Source organism: Ochotona princeps, chromosome X, assembly GCF_030435755.1.
Source record: "Ochotona princeps isolate mOchPri1 chromosome X, mOchPri1.hap1, whole genome shotgun sequence".
In the NCBI taxonomy this organism is placed as follows: Eukaryota; Metazoa; Chordata; class Mammalia; order Lagomorpha; family Ochotonidae; genus Ochotona; species Ochotona princeps.
In genome coordinates, this window is record NC_080865.1 from 27,124,277 (window position 1) to 27,152,045 (window position 27,769).

The 27,769-nt window shown below is 40.8% G+C and overlaps 1 protein-coding gene and 1 non-coding gene across 5 annotated transcripts in view; both read right to left on the reverse strand.

Annotated features, from left to right (window-relative positions):
- The window catches only part of POLA1 (DNA polymerase alpha 1, catalytic subunit), a 297,480-nt gene that overhangs the window by 225,759 nt on the left and 43,952 nt on the right, over positions 1-27,769 (reverse strand). For all 4 annotated transcript variants that reach the window (XM_058659192.1, XM_058659191.1, XM_058659190.1 and 1 more), the window contains exons 20-26: positions 27,341-27,516; positions 24,818-24,947; positions 24,216-24,335; positions 22,094-22,190; positions 20,441-20,565; positions 16,205-16,354; positions 15,690-15,812 (exon numbers count right to left, since the gene is read on the reverse strand). In XM_058659192.1, coding sequence (XP_058515175.1) covers positions 15,690-15,812; positions 16,205-16,354; positions 20,441-20,565; positions 22,094-22,190; positions 24,216-24,335; positions 24,818-24,947; positions 27,341-27,516 — 921 coding nt within the window. The remainder of the gene's footprint in view (positions 1-15,689; positions 15,813-16,204; positions 16,355-20,440; positions 20,566-22,093; positions 22,191-24,215; positions 24,336-24,817; positions 24,948-27,340; positions 27,517-27,769) is intronic.
- LOC118760595 (small Cajal body-specific RNA 24) lies at positions 21,054-21,182 on the reverse strand. The gene has a single exon (XR_004996872.1). It is a non-coding gene; the product is annotated as a small Cajal body-specific RNA 24 (non-coding RNA).

The window sequence follows — 27,769 nt, forward strand, 5'->3', positions numbered from 1 at the left end:
CATACAGAGGGGAAAGCGAGAGCAGAACCTAATTCTCTTTCAGATTCACAGTATCGGCTACTCAGATGTGCCACCTGTTTCTTTCTCCAAACATAACGTGCAGTGATTCAATCAGCAAAGGGCTCGCCCAGGCTCCTAAAGGATGAAACAAGATGCCCTGGACTGCAAAAGAAACCCAAAGCCTGCTGACAACAGCAATCGTTCCCATGAATTGGTTTTCCTTTTTACATGTGAATCCCATGTGTGAGAGCATCAGTTGGTTAAATCTGGAATCAGTGATGGTAAGGAAAACATAGAGGAGCGTCAGAATTCAATGGAAGGCACAGAATACATGCACTCAGTGAACTGGAATGAAAATGAGAATCTTCAGGAAATGTGAACAATCCTGCATCAGGGATCAACTGTCTGCTCGCCTCGTGTGCCTCTTGATGACGTCTACCCCCATGCCCATCACAAGTCAGTCTACAGAAATCAATGTCAATAGGGCAGCAGTTATTTTCCAATTATCAAATATTTCAAAAAACAAACACTACTTCTCACCTCCTAAAATTCTACTATAAAAAAGTAACGTTACAAGAGGAAGTCCCAGCTGAAGCTTCTGGTTGGCCTGGCCCAGTGCTGGCCATTGCAATCACTTGGTATGTGAACCAGATGATTGAAGCTCCTGTCCTCTCAGTACTCTGAATTCCAAATAAATAATTTAATGGTTTTCAAAAAAGTGAGAAAAACAATTATTGTCATTTTTAAAGATTTATTTTTAAATTTTTTTTAATTGGAAAGTCAGATATACAGAGAGGAGCGGAGACAGAGAGGAAGATCTGTCCGTTCATTCACTCCCCAAGTGGCTGCAATGGCCAAAGCCAAACTTGATTCAAAGCCAAGAGCCTCTTCCAGGTCTCCCACACCGGTGCAGGGTCCCAAGGCTCTGGGCCATCCTCGACTGCTTTCCCAGGCCACAAGCAGGGAGCTGATGGGAAGCAGGGCCGCCAGGATTAGAACTGGTGCCCTTACGGGATCCTGGTGTGCACAAGATGAGGACTTTAGCAGCTACGCTTCTGCACTGAGCCCTTATTGTCGTTTTTTAAAGATGCATTTATTTTTTTTCTTGGAAAGGCAGATTTTCAGAGAAGGAAAGACAAAGATATTCCATCCACTGGTTCACTCCCCAAGTGGCCACAACTTAGGACACGAACTTGTGCCCATATAGGATATCAGTGCTTGCAGGCAGAGGATCAGCCAGTTGAGCCATCATGTTGGCCCCAGAAAATATGATTTTTTTTAATTTAAAAATGAGAAATGGAGGAGGTGGGCTGCATGGCTCTATTCAGCAGAACAATCGAAGAAGGCCTCCTGGAGAAGCGAGTAAGCTGAGCCCTGAGAACAAAACACAATCTTGCACCCAGGCCTACCTACTAGTGAACTTTGCAGACAGAGGGAAGCAAATGCTCAAGTGTCCTGTGGAGGGGCAGAAATGAGCTTCTGGGCAGAACTCAAAGAAAACAGTTGCCCGTGCCACTGGATTAAACTGAAGTCCAGGTGGGGAGTGGACAGCCAGCAGGCAGCACAAAAGACAGGGGGAAGCAAATCACAGAGCATCTTGGAGTCCAGGTGAACGAAGATGGAAAGCTCCTGGAGGGCTTGGCCCAAGAGGATGGTATTTTGCAATTACACGCCTCGTGGCCTGTGTTGAAGCTGAATTAGATGGGGCGATGTGACGGGGAGGCTGCGGCAATGATCCTGGCCACAGCCGCCAGTGGCCTGAACTACTGAGAGGGGTTGCAGTATCAGAGTAAGGAAATCAATAAATCAGAGTTCTGGGGGGGAAGGTTGGCAGGACTTACTAAGAACTGGATCTTAAGATTAGAGTGAGAAGAAAGTGTTAGGAAGAACAACTGCTTAAATAATATAAAATTACAGTGTTTACCATTTGGCACTCACTACTTTAAAACATTCTACTGGATGCTGCTGAAAAAAAAAATGACCCTTCAACATATTTAGTAATAAAAGAAATGAACACACTCTAAATCATAAGAGTTCACAAAGGTCCCAGGCAGGCCGCATTCACAGTGCACCGCTGAGCATGGCCAGGGGTTTGAGGCCAGGGTCTTGAGACAGGGGTGGCCACTGATAGCCTTTGGCATGCTAGGTACCTAAGAGGCTCTGGGTAGCCTGCAGCCATTGAGTGACACTGTGTAACCCTGGGAAATGTAGGGCAGGGATCTGACAGATCCTAGGCGCTGTCAACTACACTAGCCCAGAGACCTGAGGCCCTGGGGGTGACCCCCCCCCCAGTGATGGCCTTTGGCATCACCAAGAAACCCAAGCTTTCATGTCCCATCATTTCCAGACACAACAGGATCTCCAGTCTCAGGGACTAGGGACCAGGGTGTGTACCCTGGCATCACAACACACAGTGCTGCCTCTGTTGACTCCTGTGCAGGGAAGAGGACCATGCTCAGGTGCACACGATGCGCTGGCTTACAAAAAGCCAGGCAATGGGGAAAGGGCACACCATCTCTCTCTATGGATACGAGATAAAAGTAGAACATCTCTCGACCATGTTTACTTTCTCTGCCCACTCTATCCCTGAATGTGTCCGATTTCCTCACCTTTTAAATAAACTTAAAAAAAAATGAATGTAAACATAAGTTAACATCATTAAGTTGGAATGAAGCGAGGGTCAGGCTGTCAGTCTTAAAAAGTGAGTTTTGAAGAAAACTGAAGGTTGGCACAGAAATTAGTGGTGTAGGTAGACAAAGACACTAAAAGCAGAAGAAACTGGCAAAGCAAAAACAATTGGTAAATGGCACAAAAACTGGTCTCTTTTGAATGAACTGTGATGTGTTCAAACAAAAGGTAAGAGAAAGAGTCTGAGGAAAGGGCAGGTGAAAGAGCAGAAGGTGGGATTTTTTTTTTTACCTAAGTGCTTACTTTTGCTTCAAACACCTAGCAAGAATAAAGCTATAATATCTCCAGTCTCCCAACAACCTCACTGGTGGCCATCTCACTGAACACGACGCAGCTGAGATCCAGAAAGATTCACTAATCAGTCCACGTCCTGCCACCCCCTGACCCTGCTGGGCCACAGCTGCATTTGCGGCATTGGCCCACAGCTTACCTGCTAAAACAGCAGGCTACAGGTACGTAAGGGAGTCTGAAAGCCCTAGGCCTAGACCTGGATTCCAGTCCTGCCACTCAGCTCAACTGTTTAGTAGCTTCTCCATCTCTCAGGCTCCTCATCTAGTAACTGCAGCTAGCTCTAGTTTCAAACCATTGCAGATTCACCAAACTTGCCAGCACAAGTCAGTGAGCAGCGATCTGCCCTGAAATCCTTTGGGAAAATGCCAAAAAGCATCATGAGTGCCACTTGCTGGCAGTCACTCACTATCTCCCCAAAATGCTCTGCCCTGGTTTCCATGACTCCATGTGCCCCTTTTCTCACCCTGGCTGCTCACCTACCACTTAAGTCTACCCTCCTAGGCCAACTCACCGTATCCCAAGGATCCTGAAAGCAGAGCCCTACACACTTCTCTTGCTACCCTCCCACGGTAATCTCATGCATGTCCACGGTTTTATCCAAATTTTTACTCCCAAATTTTTACCCTGTCACCTCAAAAGTAACACATCTAAAGTCAAACTGTTCATCTTTCCCTCCCACTAACCTCTCCCCCTCCAGTGTTCTCCACCTCGGGGAAAGGAACTCCACATGTCTGTGTGTCCAAGTCAGAAGGCTAGGACCTGACCTGAGAACGTGGCCATCTTAAACTCCACATGCAACCAATCACCAATGACACTGACGATTTTCGTCTTAACTCTCCCTAATGTCTGTATCTTTCTCCTTCCTCTCCTCTGCCCCACTGGTCACCTGTCATCACGCCAGTCTACTGCCTTCACCTGTCTGGGATTCTTTAATAACAACCCACAAATCAGTTTCCCCATATCCACTTAAACCTTTCCAACTCATTCAGCCACAGTGATCTTCTCAAAACATAGATGTGGATCAATCCTCCCATGTTTGCATAAGCCCCACTGTCTGTCCCTGGCTCAGCACAGCTTATAACGGTCATGTGGTCTGACCACAGCCACCTCTCCATTCTCACCTTGCTTTTCACACTCCCAAATGCAGAAGCCCTGTCTTTCCCCTGAACGCACAATGCATCCACGCACCACGGGGCATCTGCACATGCTATGCTTTACCTTGGAAAGTTTACTGCTTACTGCTTCACCTAAGTGAACTCCAGCATGCACTCGGCAGATCACAGCCCAAGCGCCACAGGCTGAGAGAAGCATTAGGTGTTCAGGCAGGTCAAGGGCCCTTGCTATCAGCACTCAGAAATTCATGTTCTTTTCCAAGCACTCATTGGCTTTCAAAAAGGAATGTTCATTTGATTATTTTGATTAATGGCTCTCACCGACCAGGGAAGACTGTGAGGACATTCAAGGTCCTTGAATGCTTACTTTGCCATTGTTTCCCCAATGCGAGCACCATGCCCATGACCTCTGGCATGTTCTTGCTACCCGGCATGAATACCCCCGAGCTGTTTTAGTGAAAGCAATAGTAGACGGGCTAACCTATGCTAAAGGTGTTTTTTAACGGTAGCCCCTGTGCAATCATCACTGTCACCTGGTACCTCCTGACAAGTGAAAAATCAGAGGCAGGATGACTAACTTGGTCAGAGCTACACAAGGCAAGCAAGTGTGTGGCGGTGGCCCCCTGCATACTAGCCCGGAGTTTTCTCTGGTTCATACTTAGGCATTTCTGCACAACTTGTGTGCCCATAGATGATTCTTTCTCATGGTAGCCAGCAAGCAATCACGAGTTTGGTCTCCCAAGCTGTAGGTCTAGTTTTACTGGCATCATTGCCTAAGGCTTTTATCTCTAAGCCTATGGGTCATGAGCAATGTCATTTGTCTCCATTTCCCTCCATAGCACACGTTCAACAAATATTACTAGAAGGATTTCTGGGTATGAAGCAAGAATGAGTAAACGAATTAAATGTGTTCACCTACTCTATGCCAAACTTTTTAAAACAAGCTATTTTTCTACCCTATCAGGACACTATTAAAGAAATATCCAGATTTTTTTCCCTATGATCAATTAGCAGCTGTTGCTAGCATCATACCATGCAATCCAACACAAACAGAACATGCACCCTTCCCTGCTGGCCAGTGCTCAGATATACTACGTGTGGCCTCAAGAACAATGTACATTATTAATAGCCCATGAGCTTATTCCTTTCCCCAAACTGCCCCAACCAACTCTTCCTCCTTGCCCACAGAAGGAACAGGCTGAATCTGAAGTCTGTGGTTAAGACAGCAATGGTAAAAAAAAAACCCAAAATAAATATAGGCAAATCTCTGACAGTACAAATCAGGACAGCGACCTAATACCTTTGCCCCACGCCTATCCTCATTCCACTTTCAGCCGTAAGGCAAAAGGACAAACCAAAACAACCCTCATCACCAGCAGCTTCAAGTCACGCCATGAAACCAATAAAAGTAAAACCAAAAACTAAAACCTGAAAAGAAAAATCTACAATTTGTGAATCATGTATGGAAACTATTCATGCCCTGATGTTCTTTTAAAAATTTGAGTGCAAATACTCTTGTTACATTCTATTCCATGTTACTTTTTAGAAGAGGGAGGGAATTTTCAAAGAAAAATGGAAAATACTGAGGCTGATACATTCAAATTTTTAAAAGATGCAAGCCAATTCAACAACAACTAATGATAAAAAGGAAACAAGGACAGCTGTAGACCCGACTACGGCACTAAATTTCCAAGTAGGTACAAGATCTCTAAAACACTGACTACTGGGCTCAGGAATCCCCTGGCCCCAAATCAAACAGCTTCTTAACGCATCCATAAAACTAGCCTCCCGCCTTCCAAAACTCCTACAACTTACCAAACTCTGCTCACTGCAATTTAACACAGTATTTATGATCTGGAAACTTGACACAGGCTCACAATACCCACTGAATGATGAAGCACAAATAAAAGGCACAGATTTTCTTTAGCCTTTCCTCAGAAAACCAGTCCGGAGCTATAATAAGCTCAACAAGCTTGTTTTGCTTTTAAATTTGACACGGATGTGTCTCCAACGGGCCAGACTATACTGTTCTGAAACACAGGCTGCAGAATGTAGGGTCCTCTAATTAGCCACAAATCCACCCAATATGGCAAAAGAAAGGCAGCGCGGCAGCAATGCCTTATATGACATCAGGTTCAAACACCAGAGTTCATCCGCTGGTGGGAGATCCGCAAGGCTGCCAAGTGCTGCCATGTCACCCATGGATCCATTTCGCAGGCAAAGTTGGAAAGGGAAAGCCCATGGCACATGAAAACCCAGTATTTTGGTTTTCTGGTGATCCTTTCCTTTCAACACTCTTACTCCCAACTTGTGCAAAAAGGTGAAAAAGGATGTGGGCAGAAAAAAAATAGTTATGTATTTCCACTTTTCTTAAGGGCAGTATCATCTAAGAAATTTTCTATACGGATCGACTATAGACCAACCAGACAATTAAGCCTTATACCAATTTCTATATAACTAGTGAACACTGGCTAATAACTTCACACTTATGTTGTTTAACAGCCAGGGAATGGCACTTTCTATATCATTATTCTTCTGTCATCTTGGTTCAATGCCAAAGCAAGGCGCTTCAGAACACCTGTCATACAGTACAAAGCTTGTGAAAAAGGAACATAAACCAAAACAGGTTTATACAAAATGCCCACATTTGTAGAAAGCAGAATGAACCTGGATTGTAAGAAAATCACTCTATTTGGGGCAGTGGAAGAAAGAAAGCAATGTCCAGGACTTTATGTGATTTAGCACAAATTAACAAAAATGTTTCTTTCAGCTGAGATCAGAGGGAATGATACAGGATCAGTCTGATAGCATTCATCTTCTCATCGCCAGTCACGTTCCCAATGACTTCAGCAATTACAAGGGCAAAATACAGAAGCAAAGCATCTAAGGCCCTGTCTTTGCAAATAACAGTGCCTTGTACAAAGTGTTCTCAGACTTGCTCTGTGTCCCCTCGCCATTTTCAAAATCAGCCTAAATATCAAGACATTATTTAAGAACATGTACCTACAGAAACTACTGAGTGAGCTTGAGACCAGACTAAAGAGAAACAACAAACTGCAATCCGGGGACAGACTAGGTAGAACACAAAAATATACAAACCATGATTCCTGACCAACTGAGCAGAAGCAGTGACTGGAGAACAAAGAAATAATTTGAGGCTGCAGGACTTTCAGTTTTTGTTATTATAGAAAGAAAAAAAAATGTTGATACTACTTTATACAAATGCTTCCAAGACTCTAGTAACAAAAAAATTCCAATGTATGAGTGAAAAAGACAGATTTAGATTATAAGGAAGAGTAGCATTTCCTCAGTGAAAGCAGCCCCGGACCTGGGAAGGGTAACACTGACAGACTTTGAGACTGGGGGGAGGCCAAGCAGCAACCCCAAAAGCATCTCTTATTGCCGCTGACACCTAGTGGCAGGATGTGTGTGCAGGCGGGGTGCAGGTGGGGTGCAGTCAGCGTCAGCACTCCTCCTCTAACAAAGGCTTGAGTCATCCTGGCAACTGGGCCAGGCCGACTCTAGATTCTCCCAAAGTTCAGGTCAGACAAAAACAAGTCAATCACTCAGCAACAGCGGTCAACGCAAACAGAATGACAGGGCACCTAAATGATCTCCTTAATGAAGCTTTCTTCCTCAAGACCCTAGCCCATTTCACAAAGAACACAGGCTAGATTTGGGTACATCTTTCTCCTCCCAACTGCCTCTAAAACCACAGCCTGGGTCCTCCTCAGCCTTTCAATGTTCAAAACTCCAAAAGGCACACAAATGCCAACGCCCAAGCACATTGGAGGGTGTAGTTTCCAACTACCAGCGGAGAATTCAGTCCTTCTGAATTTGTCCCAAGTCTAAAGCCTTGCTACTCCGAAAGAAGCACTGAGTGTTTTCAAGCATACAGAGTAATTCTAATCAAACCTAACTGCAGCGTACTTATTTATCTCTTAAATGCATGGTACAATAGCATAAGCATGCGACACATGTAATAGTGTATGTTTACTAGATATTAGCATATTATATTCTGCTTATCTATAACAAGACACATGAATTATTCCACATGTTTGAGGGTTTTGCCATTGCATTTCTCTCAAATTATTCAAAGTCTGAGTTGCCATCATTTGGACTGGCCTCCCGAATCGTGTTTCCAGATTGGAGCGTCCCCCTCTCAACGGTCCTATTTACCAACAACATCCAACATCACCCCTCCCCCCGTTTAGAAAGGATGCAGAGAAGCAGACAAACAGATGTAGTTGTCCATTAGTAAGTACAAGCTCATCAATGTAAGTGATCTACAGCAAGCTGACACTTAACTGTGGAAAGTTGCTCCTACAGTAATAAGGATATATATAAAAAAAAATCTAAAATAACCATTTGTATCAAGGAGAATTTTCAATTCACTCCTTTTGAATTATCAAACATTCTGAATCAACAGAATGCAAATTAAAGCTGAATAGTATGTGTTGCCAGTTCTGAAGAACCAGAAAGAATCTGCAGTCCTCAAACATCTCTGGAGTACAAGAAAAAGAGAACAAAAATTTATCTGGGGGTGCGGACGCTGTGTTAAGCTACTACTTCAGAAATCCACATCACATATGCAAGTGTTGGCTTTAAGTCCCAGGTTCTACTACTGCATGCATCCTACTAATGCATCTGATAATCAACAGATAATGGATGAGCTGCCTGGGTTCCTTACACCAATGTTGGAGACCCAGATGGAATTACTGGCTACTGACTTTGGCCTACTTGGTGTAGGCACTTCGGGGAATAAACTAACAGAAGATCTTTCTCCCCCTAGATCCCACGTCTCTGACCCTCTGCCTTTTAAACAAACACTTTAAAATGCTTCTCTGGCTTCAGATTTGATAATGTAAACAATGTCAAGGCAATAAAACTGGGAACTTCTGCATCATGGACGATCATGAATAAAGGACATGATAGAATCTAAAAGATATTTGCAATTCCAATGACCAAGAATAGGCCTTTAAACATCTAAGAAGAAATACTGAGAAAAATACAATCCAACAAAACATTTTACATATATTCAATATATACATTTCAAAGAAGAAAATGGAAGAATTAAGAAATAGATAGCCACTATAACTAATAATTAAAGAAGTGCAAGTTAAAATCATAATAGATGCCACTGCACACTCACAGACTGGTGAGAAGTAAAAATTTTGATCGTAACAAGTGCTGGCAAGGATGTGGAATATCAAGGATTACACAACAATTATATTCATAACAATATAGCTATGGGTTTAAAATCCTTCAACAAAAAAATAGACAAAAAACTCAAAGAAGCAAATCTGTTTATCAAAATGATTTCCAACTCTTTTTAAGATTAGCTTCTGATACTGTATCTGTGGAAGCTATAGATCAGAGTCTAGTTCCAGATATGAAAGTAGCTTTTTGCCACAGGAATTCAGCTTGCTATGATAAATGATTGCTGTCACCAAAAAAAAAAAAAAAAAAAAAACCGCACATAATGCTTGTGGAGCGCAAATTCTACTCTAAGAGTAGAGAAAGTCTTGCACAGTGGACACTATTATAGCACTGTTTGTAACAGAAAAAATATTAAAGGCATAACTGGAAGCTTATTTTTATAAGTAGGAAATGGAATAAAAACTGCACCATACTGTATTTATTCATGGAAAGAGCACATAATAGTTAACATTAATGAACAAAACTACAAATCTATCCAGACTTAAGATGTGGTATACAGAGTTGTCCTTCCGTTTTTACTTCTGCCAAGTACAGGACTTGTATAGCATGACACATAAATGGCAAAAATTTTTAACAGACGGGCTAGTGCAGTGGCTTAGTAGCCTAACCCTCCAACTATAAGCACTGACATTCCATATAAGCTCTGGTTCATATCCTGTCTGCTCCATTTCCCATGCAGCTCTCTGCTTATGACCTGGGACAGCAGTAGATGGTCGTCCAGGTCCTTGTATCCTGTACCTATGTAGGAGAGCTAGAAGAAGCTCCTGGCTCCTGGATCTGGGTAAGTTCAGCTCTGGCCATTGTGGTCACTTGGGGAGTGAACCAAATTTCAAATAAAAATAAATCTTTAAAAAAAATGTAACACAGTACATGAATATATACATATATACTGTAGAAGCAACAGAAGAAAAGGAAAAACATGAGCAAGACAAAAACAACCCTAAGACAGAAGTTACCTTCAAGGAAGAAAAAAAAAATTACAGGGCGGAAAGAAAATGGCTTCTGGTGGTCCGTGTATTTTAGTGCTTTCAATTCTTTAAAAAAAAATGCTATTTTTGAGAAAAAATTGAAAAAGTGAAGTTTTGGGTTATTCCTGGGTATACATGAAAGGATGCCCTTCACACATTCAAGACTGCACACATGTATTCCTTCTCTTTCATCTCTGACACCCAGAGAGGGGCTTGGTCCATTCCCAAGTGCTCTTGACAGGTGCTACAGAATCACTAAGAGAATCTAAGCAAGGCTTGTACACAAGAGAGCGTGCGAATGCTTGAATACACTTCTAAAATGAGCGACGTTCAGCTCCAACCATAACTGAAAGCAGTTGGCAAGCTGAATGACAAAGATTAATCTCAACTTACTGGATGAGAAAATTAAAGTACATCAATTCTACACCCAAACACAATCAGACATCCAAAACCAAAAACCCATCTTCTCAACCTGAAGTAACAGTTAACAGAATAACAATGTTAAGTACTAAATATTCCATAAGGATACATATTTATCTCCAGGATGCAATGACTACGCTTATGGATATAGTTAAGTTTTAAATTAAATAAAAGATGAACCAAAAGAATCAAAGAAAGAAAAGCATATAGCAAAATCATTTCTGGTACTGTGACCGAGGGACCCAGACTGCTGCTCTCTGGCCAGAGAGGAATTTAGCTATTTAAAGGAATTAGCTTGCTATGTTAAGTTACATGATTGGTCTCACAAAACATAACAATTCAAAAAAATGCCGTTATTTTATATAGCAAATAAATTCAACGATTACAAACATTTAGGGCAGCTTTATATCTTCCCTAATAGTTCTAAAATTTATAAAAGTCGAAAATGTGGACAGATCTTGGTCAGATAAAGTGTCTACTACTGTTTCATCGTAGAATAAAATCCTTAATTGATTAATATCTCAGGGTGTCTATCGCCATCTAGTGAACAATCTCTTCAATTACCACATATAAATCAACAACTGATAGCATTTTCTTCATGATTTAAAAATACAGCATCTAGTGCTATAGGCTTACCAACTTTTTGTTTATGCGCCTGTGCATATACACTGAGAGCAAAGAAAAGTACAGATGGTATTTGTACACGGTCTCTTTTTAATGTTTATATACACAGTTACTGTATCACTTCGCCAGAAACTTTTTTTTAATATTATTTCCAAGTAACCTGCATGCCATGAGGTATCTCATACAACTCCTTAACTGTCAACCAAATCTTCTACCACAAAGCAACTAAAAATCATAGAAGAGCTTACATGTAAAAGATCATATCTGTGAACAGACACTACAGGTATGCATCTGACACAACTATTAGCACTTCTATTATGAATCTGTTTTTAAAGTACAATCAGTAATTACTCCAAGTACTTCCACAGCCATAATACAGTTGATTACAGAAATTATTAGGTGAGCAGAGCCAAACCTACATGATTCCAACAAAACCAATTAGACACAAAATAGATTTGGAAATAAAAATGAAGAGGGGGACTTCAAGGTCTCCCAAGACTGCATATTAATCCATCTCCAACACTAAACCTGATCATCCTTTGCAATGAAATACCGCAAGGTTTCCTCTCATCAATTTCCATTTGGTCTTTCATTTATCCTAGGACTTTAAAAGTATACAAACTTGTATGATCTTAAAATTTCTTTATTTTATCCACTCTCTTACGACCACAAATTCCAGTTTAATAAGTTACAAAGATATCCCGAAATCTTAGCAAACTTTCATTTGATGCTTCACCCCTTCTACCTCTTTATCAATAGATGCTTAAAAATCAAGACGATTTTCAACCGGCAATGCTGATAATCATCATTAATACTTTTAACAACCATTTTTAGCTTTAAGAAATAATATCATTTCTGTGGCTTATTGTGGATCATCTCTACATGACAGTCCCAGGGAACAAATATATATTCATTCATCATTAACCACCTATTAGTTCTAAGGTCTACATTCCACAGTTAGTGTCTCGCCATCATTTACAGAAACCAAAGAACAAAGGGGGAGAAGAACAAAGTACAACCCCAAGAACTTAAATCACATGATTATTTCTAATTTATCTGAAATTCTTTGCTTTTTTGTTTGATGGGGAGAGTAGAGGGTTTTCACAGTGTGTATATTAAAGATTTCTCCTCGTTATACAACCGAAAGATAAAAACTCAGTTTAAAGCCCTTTATTAAAAAATTGAGCTAAAGGAAAATATTGCCCTTAAAATATAATAGATTAAGGGAGTGCGGAGATCATTGGACAAATTTGGGGCTTATCATTATCAACAGTGCCCTTTTAAGCTTGTGGATTTCTGAGGCAACGCAGAAAATGTAACAACAGGGATTTCCCAACAGCAAGAGGCACTCTCCAAGGGAGTAAATTGTCAACTATTGCCTCTCGTGAGAAACTTAAGAGTAACCTTGATCCAATCTCAATAGTCAACCCATGTATTATCACCCAGTTGGGGCATAGTGAGTGCTTTCCCTAATACAAAAATAAGATGGTATTCTATCAGAAGCCACTGGATACATATACAGAAATAAAATTTAAATAATTCTGACGCAAACTTAGCCTAAGAAACTGAAAAACATCCTTCTCTCATTTCAACTAGCCCCTCTATCACATAAACAGTGTGTGTCTTTAGATTAGTAGGAGAAGCTGACCTCGAAGGAGTAAGAGGTAGAATATAAAGCAGAAAGATAACCATGAAAAGACATTTGGAGATTGAGGAGAGAACCTGAAGAAAGCAAAAGACTTGGGGCCAGCATCACGGCATAACCCATTAAGCCTCCGCCTGTGGCGCCAGTTTTCTATACAGGTGCCAGTTTGAATCCCAGCAGCTCCACTTCTGATTCCACTCTTTAACAGCCTGAGAAAGTAGCAGAGGATGGCTCAAGGCCTTGGGCCCCTGCACCCACGTGGGAGAGCTGGAAGAATCTCCTGGCTTCAGATAGGCTCAGCTCCGGCCGTGTGAAATAGTGGATGGAAAATCTTTCTCTCTTTCTCCCTCTCTGTCTCTCCTTATTTCTGTAAATCTAACTCAAATTTTTTAAAAAAGTGAAAAACTTAAAAGCAAAAAGACATGGACTGAAATTGAAACAGCTTCATGTTATACTCACAGCTCGGAGGCCAAGCATCCTCATGTGCAAAATGGGAACAGAATCACCTCTATCAAAGGGTTCTCACATGACTTTAATGAAATGATGCACAAAAAAGCTTCTAACACATCATTGGTGTTAACAAACTTTGTCTTTCCAAGTCTTTGAAACAGCCAGAAAAGTGACTTGAAGCGTGCTGATGACCCGCACTAGTACCGTGGTCACTAGGCGCCCATGACCGTTGACATTAATCCCATTTTCATTCATCAAATCTAAGCCACCAGTTCTCTGGCTCGCTGGCACTGAACAAACATCACATCCTCACTCAGCCATTTGCGGGGAGAGGAGACTGTACTTCAGAGAGCAGGTAGAGAACACTGCTATACCGGAACAGCCTAATGGACACAGCTGGGCTCAACCTGGGAGCAGTGCTGAGCAAGCTTTTTTTTTTTTTTTCCTGAAACAGACCAAACAGCAAGTATTCTAGGCTGCATGGGTCATGCAAGCCTCTATTCTGACTTTGCTGCTTGTCACACACAAGGAGTCCCAGATGATACATACATTAAAGAACTTGGCTCTGTTCTAATAAAACCTTACTTACAAAAACATATGGCAAGTTGGGCTTGGTCCACATGTCATAGCTAACCAATCCCCATTCTAGAGTATTCTCAGTCCAGCTCCCCAAACCAAGCATTCTGCCAATAATTACTATGTGCTTTAACATCAAGGAGCCTTAAATCACTGGCAAGCAACAACAGCTTAATGAAGGTAAATGGAATTTAACACAAATGTCCTTCTACAAAGTAAGGAAAGTTCATGGTGTGGGCACTGGAGTACACAGGGTAAAGCCGTCAGCTGAAATGCCAACATCCCCTATTGGGGGACCCTAGCTTTACTCTGGTCCAGCCCAGCTACTGCCGGCACTGGTGGAGTGAACCAGCAAATGGAAAATTTCTCTTTCATTTGTTCTTTCTCTTACTATCCTGCCTTATTAAGGAAAAAACTTAAAGCAAACTGTACTAAAGCAAACTGTACAGTTTTCATAAGGTGACAACACTTAAAATATATGTGAGTGTGGGGGGGTATCTGGCCCTTCTGCTTTTGGGGGGGGCGGCAGTGAGGAGGACATGTTTCTAAAGCCAGTAGCTTTATTTTCTGTTTTTATAAAACACACTGTGATATGTATATTTGTTAGACTGAAACATAAGAGAATATATGAGCATGTAAATATGCATAATATACCTGCATTGATAACATTTTAAGCACTTTTGACTAATTTTTCAGTGCATGAAATTATTGCCAAATTTGCTTACATTTTAAAAGATAAACATGTACGTACATTCAAAAACATTACATAAATAACTTTGCGGTTTGTCTTTTTAAAAATCACATATATATCTAGGAAATGAAAACCAGTAGCAATTACAAAATGCTACCAACTCCACAGCTACTTTTTCTACTAGAAAAGACATAGTGCCCGATAGTGATCTTTATAATTAAAGCTTTTGCATCTTCTTTTTTTTTTTACTTTTTTTCACTATTGTTTCATGAAAGCCAGTAACTTTCATAGAAAGCCAGTAACCCAATCTATTACTCTAGTCCTGACACATTCTTGAAATTCTAGGTTTTTACAGACATATTATGCACATGTATGACTCGTCTCAAAGACAGTACATCTAAGACACAATTCTTTACCCCTCCTACGAAGTTTTCTCTTATCTACTAGCTATGCCTCTGCTTCTACCTTGTCTTTATTCCACAAGCTAGAGTGGAGAATTCCCTTTACATCACTTAAGTTTCAGCCATGTAACCTCCTCAAGGAAGTCCACTAACCAATCTAAACTAGTCATGTAAACATTCTCTAGCCCAGCCCTTTTTAATAATCTGCAGGACATTTACATGTACCATATCTGCTTAGTGATTTATCCTGTTTGTTCATTCATTTACTTACAGGCTATTTTTCCAAACTACCTTCTCCCCTGCATGCATTTCTAATCTGTGTCTTCCTTCCCCACTTCCATCACTATCAGGAGAAAGTAAGCCTCATGGTGGCTGGGAAGTATTATGTCTTACACAACATTATCCCCAGTGCCCAAAACAAAGCTTGGCACATAACAGAAAAGGCATACACACACAGGCTGAATTCATGAATGAATGAATCCTTAAGTACCTATTTCTCTCAATCCTGTCCAAAGATAGCTAGCTACAAATATGACTGTCCTGCACTGTAACATATATAAACATTCTTACATATAGCGGCATAAATGTTATTAAGCCATTTACCTCCCTTCCTTTGTATGTCACCAAGGCAGCCAGTGGTTTGGCATAAAATCTGCTGTAGGAAAATCCCAGGCAACCATACATGCTGTTCGCCGTGAGCTTCAAAGCCTTCTGTCGAATGTCATACTGCAGGCCACACAAGAACAAAAGACAAACAATATTTACAGATGCTTAAGCATTACATTAGGTATCTTTCTAACCACCAATGTGAAAGAGAAACCTTAAATATCATTTAAGAAAAAAAGCTCTTAGCATAAGCCCATTGTCCCAGATCCACAATCCCTAACCTCTTACAATCAAGTAGAGACACCAAAGCCCTGAGGGGCAGAAAGATCTTGCTCTGATCCTGACTTTGTAGATGGAGGAGCATTCCACTCAGAGGCATTCTAATGTTTTTGAACATTACCTTCAGGGTAATATATGTATTTGTCTACAGCAGCCTGCTCATACCACTCCTAAATATTCAAATTCATTAAAATGAGACTGTCAATTGGATGTCTCCTTGTACAAAGAAATACCTGAAGAACAAGGTCTGGATTTAAATCTGGCTGTTTCATTAACTGTTTGACGTGTCTTCTCCGCTCTACCAGTTTCCGGATCTCTCTGGGCAAAATGCCCATTTCTAAGTTTGGATCTGGCAATTCAGGGATCTGTTCTTGTTCTCCATCCTGACAAACATAAGAAACATTTCAAACAAATCAAACTCTTGTAAAATGCATTCTTGGAATAATATTTTTTGAGGAGCTAACTCATGAAACATCTTAAAAAGTTACTTTGCTATAAGTCAGTCAGCCATACAAGGGTAGTTTAGTTGTACCTCATTTCACTTCATTGTGTTTCTTTCCCCCAAATACAAGGTCTCTAGTAATCCCACATCAAACAAGTCTATTGCTACTGATGTCACTTTTCCATCAGATGGTTGTTAGCTCTTTGGGGGAGTGGGAGGGATAGGAAAAAGAGATGGAAGATTTCTATCTACTGGTTCACTCTCCAAGTACCCACAAGGGCTGGCAACAAAGCAGGCCAGCAGGCATTTCGTTCGGACATCTCAGATAAAACACAGAAACCAAAATACATGAACCACTACCTCCAAGGGTCTGTCAGGAGCTGGAGCTGGGAGTCAGGCCCAGGTACTTACACATGGAATACTAGTATCTTAAGCACCAGGCTAAATCTCCTCCCCAAAATATTTTAAAGTAAGGTATGTGTGCTGGCTTTTTAGGCATAACACTACTGTATATACTTCATAGACTACAGTATAACATAAGCATAACTTTCATATATAATGAGAAACAAAAAACTTGCATGACTTGCTTTATTACAACTTCCACTGTGTCACAGTGATGTGGAACTACACCCAAAGCATCTCAGAGGTACGTAGAGAAGAATGTACAACAACTCAACATGGGCTCACTTTTCTCCCAATTCTATCAGCCTATCACTTCCACTATCTCCCATCCCTGGTTACAAATTCACATTTAAAAGAATGAATTGCATAAACTATCCTAACCTCACCAATATTCTGGAGCAACAGGTTTGGGGATGCTGTTTCTACAAAATACAAACACAGGCCAGCAAGTTAACCTGCTGCCTGTGACACTGGTGCCCCTATCAAAGCTCCAGTTTGAGGCTCAGCTGCTCTGCTTCCAATCCAGCTTCCTGCTAAGATGCATCTGGGAAACTGGCGGACAGTGATCCACGTACTTGTGCCCCAGCCAGTCGGGTGGGAGACTCGAATGACGTTCTAGGCCCTGGCTTTGGGCTAGCCCAGCCACTGTCACTTGAGGAGTGAACCCGCAGATGAAAACTCCCTTTCTTTCCCCACCCCTCTATCTTTCAAATAAATATTTTAAAAATACATTAAAAAACACCAATTCAGAACTGTAGGATTAATAAAACATTCCCAGCAACAAATTCCTGTTTTAAATAATGCACCAAACCAGATTTTTAATACAAGAATGATAGCAATTATTAAACATTTAAGACTAAAAAGCTAAATACTAAATCAGAAAGCTTAATAGTTTGTAGCACATTTAAACAGACTACATTTTGAAAACCACACATTCATTCTTTTGCATTTATGTATTACATTTTACCTATATATTGCCCTACAACCAGCAAAAAAGCAAATTTAAGAAAAGCAACAACTAGTTTTAGTATATTAAAATTTTTAACAAGAAAAGGCATGACAAGCATTAGACCAGTTTTCTCAAACCCCTAATAGCTTCTATCAACAAGTTGCAAAGAAGTCAGACATATCTGCCCTTTCAATGGATCAGAACTAAAAATAAGCCTCTTGGCTTAAAGTATGTCAAGTCAATGCCATCCAATAACCCATCCTTTACAAAATATGTAAACACTTAATCAATATTGTCAAATAAGCAATCTTACAATAGAACAGGAACCTACCATTGCTTTTCAATAATGTACATGATGACAGCAAACCTATTAAAAAGATCTTGGTACACATTCCAAGTTATTTATAGCAACTATGAAAGTCAGATTTTTTAAAAAAAAAAATAATGTGAAAATATCTGCAGTGAAGGAACTGACAACCCACTCCCAGCTCCATCACTAACACCCATGTGACAGAAAGTGTCTTGAAAAATGCACCAAAAAATGCTATAGAATTTGTAAAGTGCCACCGGCCAAGTATTTTTACGAAGTCTGAGGACCCTTCAAACTTTAAAATTATTTTGCATATGCCAAATGGAAATCTGGAGAACTCAAGTAAACACAATGGGGAGCAGAGGGGGAGTGCTTCCCAATGATAATTACCAAAGGCTAACACAGCAGCACAATAGAGTCCACAGAACACAAACTGAACAGTTGCTATTTTAGGACTGCCTGCCAGACACCTTCTTGGATCTGGTCCCACAGAAAGTTTCACACTTAGCAACAGACAGGTACTCTGTGAACTCTCTTTTGTCGTCACAAGGAAGAGGATCAGGGCACTCACTGACCTAGGTTATCCTATCAGATTCTCCCCTCTGGAAAGGCAGAATCAGGACCAAAAAACAGTTCCCCAACATGTGGCTGGAACAAAGAGACATGTAAACTCAGGGGCTAGAGGGCAAAAAGATAGAGGCCATAGAGAAAAAATTGAAAATCAGCATTTAAACAGGTAATTAATATACGTAATTACTGAGTAATACAAAGGAATGAAGGATTAGCACATGTTACAACACAGATGAATCCTAAAAACAGTACCCTTCAGTGAAATAAGATATCAAAGGCCATACATTGTATGCCTCGATTTATATGAAATGTCCGGACTATACACATCTGTACAGGCAGAAAGATTACTGGTCTCCTAAAGCTGGGAAGGATGAAGGGGTGGAGTTGAGGGGGGATGACAGCTAAAAGGTTTCTTTGAGGAATAATAAAAATGTCCTAAAATTGATTGTGATGATGTTGCAAACTCTGTGAACACACTAAATGCCATTGAACTTCACACTTTAATTAGGTGGATTGTGTGGCATGTGAATTATACCTCAATAAAGTTGTTTAAAAAAAGACACAGAACCAGCCTGAGTCTTTCTATCCAACCCTCTCCTTTTTTGACCACTAAGAAAGGACATAATTAACCTATCATTTAAAAAGAAAAATCAGAATGCTAACCCCTTTGGTTCTCTTCCTTCCTCTAGTAATATTTTTTAACAAGTGTGTAGGATTTTTATTCCAATTTGATTTGCATTCCAAAGGAAATCTTTAAATGTATTCATTTCTTTATTTTAAAAATGTGCCTTAATATCTTAATGCAAATTATAAGGCATGATACATTTGCATATCAAAATTGGGCTAGCTGTTTGGAATGATGAGTTTTCAAATCAGTGTTTTCCACCTCCACACCAAGGTAACTGTCTACAGGCCAGCCGTGTCATGACAGCAGGACAGCACTGAGACTTCAGTGTCACATTGAAGCAAACACTCACGCAGTTCCAGACCAGGAACTTTCCCCCACCTACCTGCAATGGCAAACAGCAACCACACCACAAGCAAGACTCTCCATCTTTTTGCCATCTTTCATTTCTTACAAAACTTGTTCTTTTGCTTCTGTGAGGGAGCAAGTTTGCCTTGGTCTTGGCTAACAACAAAAAGCCAGAGGTTCTACCATTTGTACTGGTTTCATCTCCGTGTCCTTGAACAGGCAGTTGCTGTTCTCTGGGTCACGTTTCCCACCTGCCTCATGACAAAGTCCATCCGGAGAGCCCTCAGGTACTCCTCAACATTCTAATTACCCATCAGCTACCAGGTAACACAGAAGGCCTCCAGCATTCTTGCCCTTCCCTCTACCAGCTACAGCTTCAACAACAGCTAAGAACTTAGGTTTTACCGATGTACCTGAGCTGATATTCACTGTGCTTTTTTTATTTTCTCACATTTATTGCTCCCTTGGTTTTGTACTTCTTTCTGCCATTTACATTTTTAGTGGGCATTTTATATGGCTCATTTGTCTCTCCTTGCTTAATGTATAAGCTTGCTATTTAAAAAATGTATTTTATTTGGGGCTCGGCAGTGTGGCCTAGTGGCTAAGGTCCTCGCCTTGATCCCATATGGCCGCTGGTTCTAATCCCGGCAGCTCTACTTCCTCTCTATCTCTCCTCCTCTCAGTATATCTGACTTTGTAATAAAAATAAAAATAAATCTTTAAAAAAATGTATTTTATTTTAAAAAAAAAACCAGTTAAGAGATCCAAACAAAACTTTTAACCTCAATTTCAAGAGCCTCCCCTTGTCCCACAGAATACAAACCTCAGTAACTTTCTGTGCCTCTGAAGCAACTCTTTGCACTGTCGTAAAACAGATGTTAAATTCCTGAATAATAGAAGGATATAGACTGTTGAAGTCCAGAAGCAACACGAACTTATCATAAAAGCCTGGGAAGGGAAAAAGCCACATCATGTCACAAAAAAACTGAAGGAAGGCAGAACTGTCAGAACATTATAGCAGAGTGCGACAGTGCCAACTAAGTCAGAAACTACAGGCTACCCGTAACTATGCAGCAGAGTAAGGGGCCAAAAGACACAACTAGCACTTTATAAACTGATGGGAATTAGAGCAAAAAGCCAGAACATCACAGAAGAGGGATCAAAAGATGACCCCTCTTCTTGGAGCCAGTGACACCCACTCCTTTTCCCAGTAGCCCCCAAAGCACAGACACCTTTTCACATCAATTACTTCAGAGGTTTAATACTCATTTCAAACAAATGCATATAAATTCTGTCAAGAAAACATTCCCTCCCACCTATTCTTCCACCCCCATCCCAAATAAGACTCTTTTACAATTACACTTCCCAAGAGTAAAATGAGCAGCCCCGTTTACCTGTATGCAGACTGCTTACAACCAGAAAAGAGCTGTGTACACAAATGTCAGCAGTGGAACGATCCACCTTTTTCACTTGCAAAAGGTGAACAGAAAGCTACTATTTTATTCTAGGACATTTACAAAGAGTTATCTTCACCTTGCGAAGAAACTGAATACAATAAATGTCCATTATTAAAACAGTAATAACAATTACAAACACATCATGGTAGCTTCCTCTGTGTCAAGCACTAAGCAACAAATAATCCTTAAACTTTCATGTGAAGACATTATTCTTACACTTACAGAAGAACAAACAGGTTTACAGAGGTTGAACAGGTAGCCCAAGTGCACAGGTCAAATTAAAATATGTGCAACACAAAGTATTGCTGCTCAATACAACTAATAACAAAAAATGCTTTTGTCAAAAACATTAACTCAAGGGATCGGGTGACTTTAAAGAATTTACATAATTTCTTCAAAGCAACGTGACCACACTAACATTACTGTTACAGTTACTGAGCTGCACACTTGAAAATAACTGAGATCGTTTTCAGAAAACATCTTTTCTAGATCTGTACTCCAGAAAATATTTACTTCGCCATTCATGACAATAGGTAAAATTATTCAAGTTCATTGGCGACTGATTACTGTCTGTACTGTTTTTAACTTTGCAGTCCAACTGAACTCCTCCTGGCACTTAGGGCAGAAGACTAGTTCATCAAAGAGATACAAAAGTGCCCCTCCCACAGGGCAAACAACAGCTCACATAATGGGTCAGTATCAGACAAGCACCATACAACCAAATCCAGCCTACTCATGAGATAAGAAAATTCTACACTCTAAAACGCTTTGAAAAAGCAAACAGAATAATATCTCATGATACAGAAAAGCAATATGAAATTTTTACTTCAGGTTCATAAAATTCTGATTGGAGCACAGAAAAAAAAAATCCACTTTATATAATTGTCAAACATTCTCACAAGACAAAGGCATGATTAGACCTAGCTGCTGACCTACAAGCTAGAATTCTAGCCTATCAAGCTTAACTCTAGGCTGAGAAATTTCACAACGAGGGCGTAGTAATCCCCCGCTCTGCTTACCAACTTTGGGGTCCAGAACCAAACCTCCTGCATAAGCTGCTTTCTTACGTCCTTTTTTGTATTTATTGGTTTCACCATCAATTTCATCTTCATCTCCCTAGTACCAAATGGAAAGGTAACATTACTGGCATGTAACTAATAAACAAGTTTTAAAAATTTCCCTTCCAATTGCAGTCTTCATTACTAAAAAAATATTATGTACTTGTCGTTAGTTGTTCTACTTATAGAGAAAAGCAGTTATTAAAATATGGCTATGAGTCTAAATAAATACGAAACAAAACTGAGATAAACATACTGTGTATCTGATCTTAAAAAATGGCAAATTCGGGCCCGGCGGCATGGCCTAGCGGCTAAAGTCCTCGCCTTGAACACCCCGGGATCCCATATGGGCGCCGGTTTTAATACCGGCAGCTCCACTTCCCATCCAGCTCCCTGCTTGTGGCTGGGAAAGCAGTCGAGGACGGCCCAAAGCCTTGGGACCCTGCACCCGTGTGGGAGACACGGAAGGAGGTTCCAGGTTCCCGGCTTTGGATCAGCCCAGCACCGGCCCGTTGCGGCTCACTTGGGGAGTGAATCATCGGATGGAAGATCTTCCTCTCTGTCTCTCCTCCTCTCTGTATATCTGGCTTTGTAATAAAATAAATAAATCTTTAAAAAAATGGCAAATTCTACTTGCAGTATTTATAACTTCATAAAAGTTCCATATTAAAAAGTGAATCATGAAGACAGCATAATACTTAAATTTGACATTTTAAAGGAGTCCTCAAAATGAATACCATGAAGGAAAGACATAAATATTTCATGTATTCTCATTACTAATGTAGATACCTTAAAATAAGCATACCCATATACCTAAAACCCATTCCCCAGTAGTTCATTAAGGGCCAACATTCAATACTCCAGCAGAAGTTAAATCCCACTGACTATTCCCTATACCAGTTTCGCTAGTGACCCTAACAGAAGACCCTGAATCACATTCTAAAACTCAATTCCCATTCTAAGGCCATTTCTATCAGTGTTGCTAAAACAGTAGCTAAATCAGGTCTCAGGACCAATGTAACAGAGCCCATTGCAGATATCTAATTACGGTGACCTCAATCAATACTAGAACAAACACAACAAAAAGTAAAGCCTTGAGGGTTTAAGTAAATAATAAACCCACCATTTCATTTTAGGTAGAGCCAGGATGGCAATACTTTCCAGATAAGATCATCAATCAGTAAGATCTTACGTTGTCCTCATAGTCCACAAATAATTTTGTCTATATAGAGAAAACTGGATAAGGAAATGGCTGCACAAATACAACAGAAGATCATAAGGGGCTCAGCACGGTAGCCTAGCAGCTAACCTCCTTGCCTTGCAAGCACCAGGATCCCATATAGACACCGATTCATACCCTATCTGCTCCACTTCCCATCCAGCTTCCCGCCTGTGGCCTGGGAAAGCAGTAGAGGACGGCCCAAAGCCTTGGGACTCTGCACCCAAGTGAGAGACCTGGAAGAAGCTCCTGGCTCCTGGCTTCAGACTGGCTCAGCTCTGTCCATTGTGGCCACTTGGAGAGTAAAACAGCGGACACAAGATCTTTCTCTTCTTCTCTCTGTAAATCTGACTTTCGAATAAAAATAAAGAAATCTTTTTTTTAAAAGATTTATCTATTTTTATTACAAAGTCAGATATACAGAGAGGAGGAGAGACAGAGAGGAAGATCCTCCGTCAGATGATTCACTCCCCAAATGGCCACAATGGCTGGAGCTGAGCCAATCCGAAGCCGGGAACCTGGAACCTCCTCCAGGTCTCCCACGCGGGTGCAGGGTCCCAAGGCTTTGGGCCATCCTCTACTGCTTTCCCAGGCCACAAGCAGGGAGCTAGGTGGGAAGTGGAGCTGGGATTAGAACCGGCGCCCATCTGGGATCCCAGCGCGTTCAAGGCGAGGACTTTAGCCGCTAGGCCATGCCGCCGGGCCCAAAAATACAGAAATCTTAAAAAAAAAAAATCATGAAAGCTTCTACAGCACACAGGGAATTAAACATTTTGGAACACATTATCACATTCTGAAAAAAGCCATCTAGGTAACACAAAGGAGCTTAGGAAAAGGCTGAAGAGCATACAACCTTGCACCCACCAGTTTTTGTTGAGGCTTTCGGAAAATCTGCTTATCAGGTACAATATAGTTGTTTTCATAAAATGCGTGAAGCAACAAGAACTCATTACGCTCAGATCGTCCACCCATCAGTGTCCTGGACTGTTAAACAAAGCTTTATTTTAAAATTGGATCTCAAAACTACAAACAAAACCAACTCTAAGTTGTAAAACTGAACCACAGTACCTTCCTCAAGACTATTCTTAAAAATAAGGGCTTTTTTTGTTGTTAAAAAAAAAAAAGCAATTTATTCTTTCTCCTTAAGCACATAATTAAAGGAGACAAAGGGTAAAATATTGGTAACTCGACTATTTTCTTTACTCCCAAAGGGAGCATTCTATCAAAGAGACAAATCCAGATGTTACAGAAAAGATCCTTAAATTCGCCCAAATTTGAACACACGCACCTGGCATTCCTCCCCTTCTCATAAACAGTTCTTGCTTTTACAAAAGAAGCCCAGCTTTCAAACTCCAAGTTACTCATTTTATAAGCACACATTTGGACTCATTACCATATAACAACTACCCCAAGCAAACACTGAATCCAACAGGAAATGCTTTTTTGCCCTTCTAAGTTAAATTTACCATAATGTTCCCAGCGATGTTAGTGATCTGCAATGCTAATGGAAGAACATTTAGCTCACACATGATCTGCAAAATGAACTTGGCATCTTTCCAAGTGTGTTCCAACAGGTACAACAGATGAGAAGGCTCACTGTACAAAAAAGTAAGAATGAAACAGATTCAAGTAATTAAAAGAAATGACTATAGTCGCAATCTTGTAAAACATAACAAGGGATTTTTGGTAACATCAGAGCAATGGCACTTCAGCTTTGGAAATAATTTAAAATAAGGTAGGTATGAAACTAGAAATTCATTCACATCGTTGCACCCAAAGCTATTCTCTAAAACACATGCCAAAAAATTTCATAATGATAAAACTGAAGTTTTGTCTTATCAACAAACCAGAAACCAGCTATAGCCTTTCATCCATTCAATCCAGTAAGTACATGGGACTCTTTCTACAGGCCAAACACTGGCTGTGACCAAAGCAGACAAAAAGACAAAAATGCCCAAGTCTTTATGAAAGTCCATGAAGTCCATGTATTCATGAAGGAGATGGAATATTTTTTAAAAGATAACTAAATTTAACATATAGTATGAGGCATAACACTAGGTATTACAGAGAAGCAATTAAGAAACAAAGTGTGCCGGTCAGTACGGGACATAACAGGCTAATCTTCTGCCTGCAGCAGCACTAGCATCCCCCTTGGGTACTGGTTTGAGGCCTGGTTGCACTGCCTCCCATTCAGCTCCATTTCTATCCTGGGAAAGCAGTGCAGCATGGCCCAAGGCTTAGAGACCCTGCACCCACTGGGGAGACTCAGAAGAAGGACCAGCCTCCTGACTTCAGATGGGCCCAGCCCTGGTCATAGGGGCCATTTGAGGAGTGAAACAGAAGATGGAAGCTCATCACTCTGCCTCTGTAATGCTTTCAAGTAAAATAAGTAAATTCTTAAAAAAAAAAAAAAAAAAGAAAGAAAAAGAAGCAAATTATTAGACATCAGGAGGAGAGACTAAAATGCTCATTGGCGAACTGAAGAAGACTTAGAACAAAAATATAGCAGAATAGAGGGAACCAGGCTTTTGAGGGGATATCCTACAGCAGACAGGCAGACAGCAAAGCATATCCATGGCTTTCACTGGGTACAAGCCCAAGAGCAATAAAGCTGGATTAGAGCCAATGATTAAGCAAGCAGTAGAGCAAAAGGACAGAGTTAATGGCATAGAGACACTGCACAGGATCTTCCAGACTCCAATCAATAACTTAGCTGTTACCCTGATGAGACAGTCACTGGGAGAAGATGAGCAGAACAGCCCACAAGGCAGCAAGGACAACAGCAAACAGGTCAGTATAAAACAGAGTGACGCAGGTACAAGAGAACAATGACTTGGCAGAGTAGCTCCAAAGCAGTGGTCAGACCCAGTTACAGTCAGAAGATAGAAGTGACAGGTTCCTCTCCCAACAAACGCACTACAGGATTTCAGAGAGGAATTCAGAATGTCTCTGAGGCTTCAAAGACTTGGGACGTTTCTAGCAGTAAGCAACCACTGATCTGGTAAGGAAAGATAAGAGGAAGAATCTAAGGCAGAAAGTTAGGAGGTTCATTTGAACAAGCTGGAGGTTCGTATTAATCATAAGTAGAACAGGCTCAGGGGAATACTGGGGCATGGAATTAAGGGAGTGGGCGTATTTAAAGCGACTACACACAGATGAGAGATATTAGTCACCATTCAAAGAGAAATTCCTAAGCCTCAATTAGATCACCTAGAGACACAAGCAGTCAAAAAAAAAGTAGTGCAAAGATCCAGGGTGGATGAATGGGCAGCACAGTAGCACTGTGGCACAGTGGGCTAAGCCACCAAATGTAGCACCAACATATGGGAATATGGGTGCCAGTTCAAGTCCCCGGCTGCTCCATTTCCAGTCTAGCTTCCTGCTAAGGTGCTTAGGAAAGCAACAGGAGATGATGCTCATGTCTGAGTCCCTGCACCCACATGGGAGACCCAGATGGAGTTTCAGGTTCCTGGCTTCAGCCATTTGGGCAATGAACCAGTTCCCCATTTGGGGAGAGAACCAGTAGATGTCTCTCTCCCTGCGCCCTGCCCCCAATACTGCCATTCTAATAAATGGATACTTTTAAAAAATGACCAGAGGGTAGAATAAACTTTATTTAAGCACTAAGCTGCAGTATCTCTAAATAAGTTAATGATAACTCAATTTTTATATTTACAAAACAGCTACACTAATGCCCCAACGAATGAGCGAGCCAAGCACGAAAACCTAAATATTCTACCAATTTCCAAACTACTACTGGTAGTGTTAACACAGATAAGGGAAATGGAGATAAACTAACCAAAGTGATTCAAGTGGAAAACTAGCTCAAATTGTGCAAGTAATAGAGATGGTGGTGCTGATATGAAGCCAGGCAACTCTTGCCCTCCACAGCAGGCAAGGCTCCTGTCCCTGGCAGCCTAAGGGGAGGCCTAGCATTGTGTATTTCCTGATTTCAACACAGAAAAATTCCACAGAATGGAGGATCATACCTATACATATTTTGTACATTTTCCATTGGAATTACAACTCTTTCAGTTTTCAGAATCTGTTGAACAAGTTCAGACAAATGGTAGCTTTTACAACGAATCAATTCCTTTGCTGAAATTTCCACATCACAGATCATTCGGCCACAGGTAGCATTTCTTTCAGCAAATCCACTCCGGCCCTACAAGGTGGGGACGGAAAACAAATCCTGTGAATGAGCACACACTCAGAACATTTTATTCTGATCTATTTTCAAAGCTTGCCGGCAATAATCATTCTACTTATCAAATATTTTTTGACATTTACTATATATCTGACACTAACCTAAGCACTAAGAATAGAGCAGTTGGGCTCGGCAGCGTGGCCTAGTGGCTAAGGTCCTTGCCTTGATCCCATATGGCCGCTGGTTCTAATCCTGGCAGCTCCACTTCCTC